Raw genomic sequence first — 3165 nt, forward strand, 5'->3', positions numbered from 1 at the left:
AGAGAGAGAGAGAGAGAGAGAGAGAGAGAGAGAGAGAGAGAGAGAGAGAGAAAGAAAGAAAGAAAGAAAGAGAGAAAGAAAAAAGAAAGAAACCACAGACTCACAGGCTCAAACTTGTTCAGTATAAAAGAAACTGGGGCTTTGCTTAAATCCCCCACTTCAAATTTATCAGATTCTGAACACGTTCATCTGAGGGCCTCATGCACTGATTTCCTAATAAAATTCACTTGTGGGCTGGAGCGGTGGCTCAGAGACTGAGAACACTCGGTGCTCTTGCAGGGATCCCGGGCTAGGTTCCCAGTACCTACCTGGCAGCACTGACATCCCAGCACTCAGGAGGCAGAGGCAGAGGGGCAGAGGGGCAGAGGGGCAGAGGGGCAGAGGGGCAGAGGGGCAGAGGGGCAGAAGGGCAGAAGGGCAGAGGGGCAGAGAGGCAGAGGCAGAGGTTTGGGGCAGGTGTGGTCTACAGAGCAAATTCCAGCACAGCTAGGGCTACAGAGAGAAACTCTTGAACAAACAAACAAACAACCCAAAAATTAGAAAAAAAAAAAATTGGAAATTCACCTTTTTGAGATAGGGTCTCACACTGTAGGCCAGGCCAGCCTGGGACTGAGCTCCTGAGCAGGTGTGAGCCACCTCACGCAGATGAGATGTCATTTCTTAGAAGGGGGATAATGGTATTTGTTCACACAACTGCAAGGTGTGGCACGTGCTGTGGCTGTGTCCCCACAGGATGATCCGTGTGCACCGGGTTTTGCGCTGTGACTACCATTTGTTCCTAGAATGTTCTGTGCCTCTCAATGCGGGAAGGAAGGTACACACTCACTTGTCTCCATTGGCTGCAGGGGGAAAGCTGTGTCTTACAGCTGCCACAAACTCAGCCACAGTGTCCTCCAGAGTGAAGATCACAGCGTTGGGGCCAGCATCAAATGTGTATGCGACCTAGAACCAAAGTGTGTCTCTAATCGTTAGCTCGGAACCCTTGGCTCTGACCTTCTACCTGCTGGGGTACCTAGGGTCTCCCAGAGCTGTATGGGGCCCATGGAATCAAACCAAGGAGTGGTATCAACCAGACACCCTGGTGTGAGTCACCTATGCCTGGAGTTCAGGGACAGGCTACCAGGCTGCGAATTGGGCAAGACACAGAAACACAGAACAAGCCAGAACTGTCGGGTGGAGCTTGTCTGTGCCGTGTCAGCAAGGTCCTGAGGCCCCGTCCCAGAGGCCACCCGCACCCTCGGCGGCGGCGAGGGCAGGGGGGCGGTGGCAGCAGCCCACGTTCCCAGCAGCCAGCCCTCTGTATGCCTGCACCTCCCCCACACCCTGTCACCTTCGTCTGCCCGTGGTGGGTGTTGAAGCGGTGGACTAGCTGGATGATGCGCCTGGAGGTGTCATTGAGGTAGGAGATGGGCGGGAAAGTGTCCAGGCAGGTGGCATGAAACTGGTTGCTATCCTTCATGGTCAGCTGGGCAAAGCCCTGAAAGTCCTGCTCTTGGATGCAGCGGGTCATCTCCTTCATGCGCTCAGGCACAACAGACTCAGCCCGGAACTGCAAGGTGGGGTGGGTGGGTGGGCGGGCAGGCACACTCTCTGGCAGCAGGTCTGGGCCCAGGACTTCCGGGACCGATCCACCCACCAGGGGAGCCCAACCTTGCGTGCTGGTCTCTGGTCTTCCCCGTCCCCAGCAAGCCTACCTTGAGCAGGGCGCTGGTCTTCACACTGGTCTGCATGCCCACCGTACTGCCCGTCTGCTTCTTGTCAGCACTCACCTGAATGGGAGGTAACGCTGAGCCTGGGCTGCAGGGAACCCAGGACCACAGACTATCACTTGGTCTTGCCCTCTGCCATCCCAACCCTGAAGTCCTCGATGGGGACATCATGGAAGAGGGGCACATCCAGGCCGTGTGGGAGCCACTCCTGACCTAACCGCCTACCACCATCAGCCTTGGTCTGTTGTCTAGTCCCCACCGGCCTAGGATCCTGGTGAAGTTTGCGCTATAGCTACTGTCCCTTCCATTCCCAGCCCCCCAGCCCTTGCTAAGCAGCCATGCCTGCACCAGCAGAATGCCCACCTACTTACCACGAGGATAAGGACTCGGAGCTGGGGCCAGTGCCACTCTGGGGCTATCTGCCGGGCGATGCTGTCCTTCCCATCGGCCTGTTCCCCCATCTGCCACTCCACGAAGCCCCCATAGAGACTGCGGCACGCGCTGCCCGAGCCCTGCCGAGCCACTTCGGAGAGATCTCCCTCAACCCCGTAGGCCTGGGCCAGGGCATAGGCTGAAGGTACAGCAGGAGAGACAGAGGCGGGGGCAAGGGTTAATGTGCTACACAGCTCTGCCTGGAGCGTCCTCCCCACCTTATGAGAAACGAGATTTCCGAGAAGGCAGAGCTGGGACTCTGGCGTCTGGGCCCGCAGCTCCCAGCTCCGCCTTGCTTCACTTGGTACTGGGTTTGGAAATGTAGTCAGTCTAGTAAACCGCCTCGGGACCTGGGGTGGGGAAGTTTCTTTGAGGAGCTGCACCCAAGTGGGGCACTGAGGGAAGGAGGGGATGAGAAGGCCACCAGGTGAGAGCCTGAGGCACCGGGAAGGCAGTCGGGCAGGCAGTGAGGTAAGCGCTGTGTGCGTCATGGGGTCTTCCCTGAGTTCAGCATTCCTGAGAAGGTGACCCTGCCTCAAGGCTCACCTACACCTCCAGTTCAGGACAACACAGGGGTCGGCAGGACCAGGAGATCTAGGACGGATGTGGGCTAAGTTCACCGCTGTGAGGGCTGCCTGCCCCGCAGCGATCCAAGGCAAGAAGCAGAGAGAATACGGATGGGAGAGGAGCGCTCCTGACCGTGTGTGGGTCAGACAGCTGGAAGGCAGCCATGCCTGAAGCTGGGCCACGGCCTTGAAATTCTCTGGGGGAGCCAAGAACATCCCCCAACCCCCGCCATGCCTCAAGATAAGTAGCTTGTGTCACTTGGGAGCTGAAGGGCCCTCACACAAATGCGTAGAGGGTCTGGTGGTCAAGTGCATTCTGGGAAAGGCCAAACTCAGAGCCTGCGTACAGGGAGCTCCAACAACGGGAGCTGTGGTGGTTTGTATCTGACTGGCCCTAGGGAGTGGCGCTATTAGGAGGTGTGGCCTTGTTGGAGTAGGTGTGTCACTGTGGGTGTGGG

At 57.6% G+C, this 3165-nt stretch overlaps 1 protein-coding gene across 1 annotated transcript in view; it reads right to left on the minus strand.

Annotated features, from left to right (window-relative positions):
- The window catches only part of Mvd (mevalonate diphosphate decarboxylase), a 10243-nt gene that overhangs the window by 1707 nt on the left and 5371 nt on the right, over window positions 1-3165 (minus strand). The window contains exons 4-7 of the mRNA XM_021220594.2: window positions 2081-2436; window positions 1695-1769; window positions 1331-1549; window positions 827-942 (exon numbers count right to left, since the gene is read on the minus strand). Of these exons, the coding sequence (XP_021076253.1) occupies window positions 827-942; window positions 1331-1549; window positions 1695-1769; window positions 2081-2436 (766 nt within the window). The remainder of the gene's footprint in view (window positions 1-826; window positions 943-1330; window positions 1550-1694; window positions 1770-2080; window positions 2437-3165) is intronic.

This window comes from Mus pahari, chromosome 20, assembly GCF_900095145.1.
Source record: "Mus pahari chromosome 20, PAHARI_EIJ_v1.1, whole genome shotgun sequence".
Classification (NCBI taxonomy): Eukaryota; Metazoa; Chordata; class Mammalia; order Rodentia; family Muridae; genus Mus; species Mus pahari.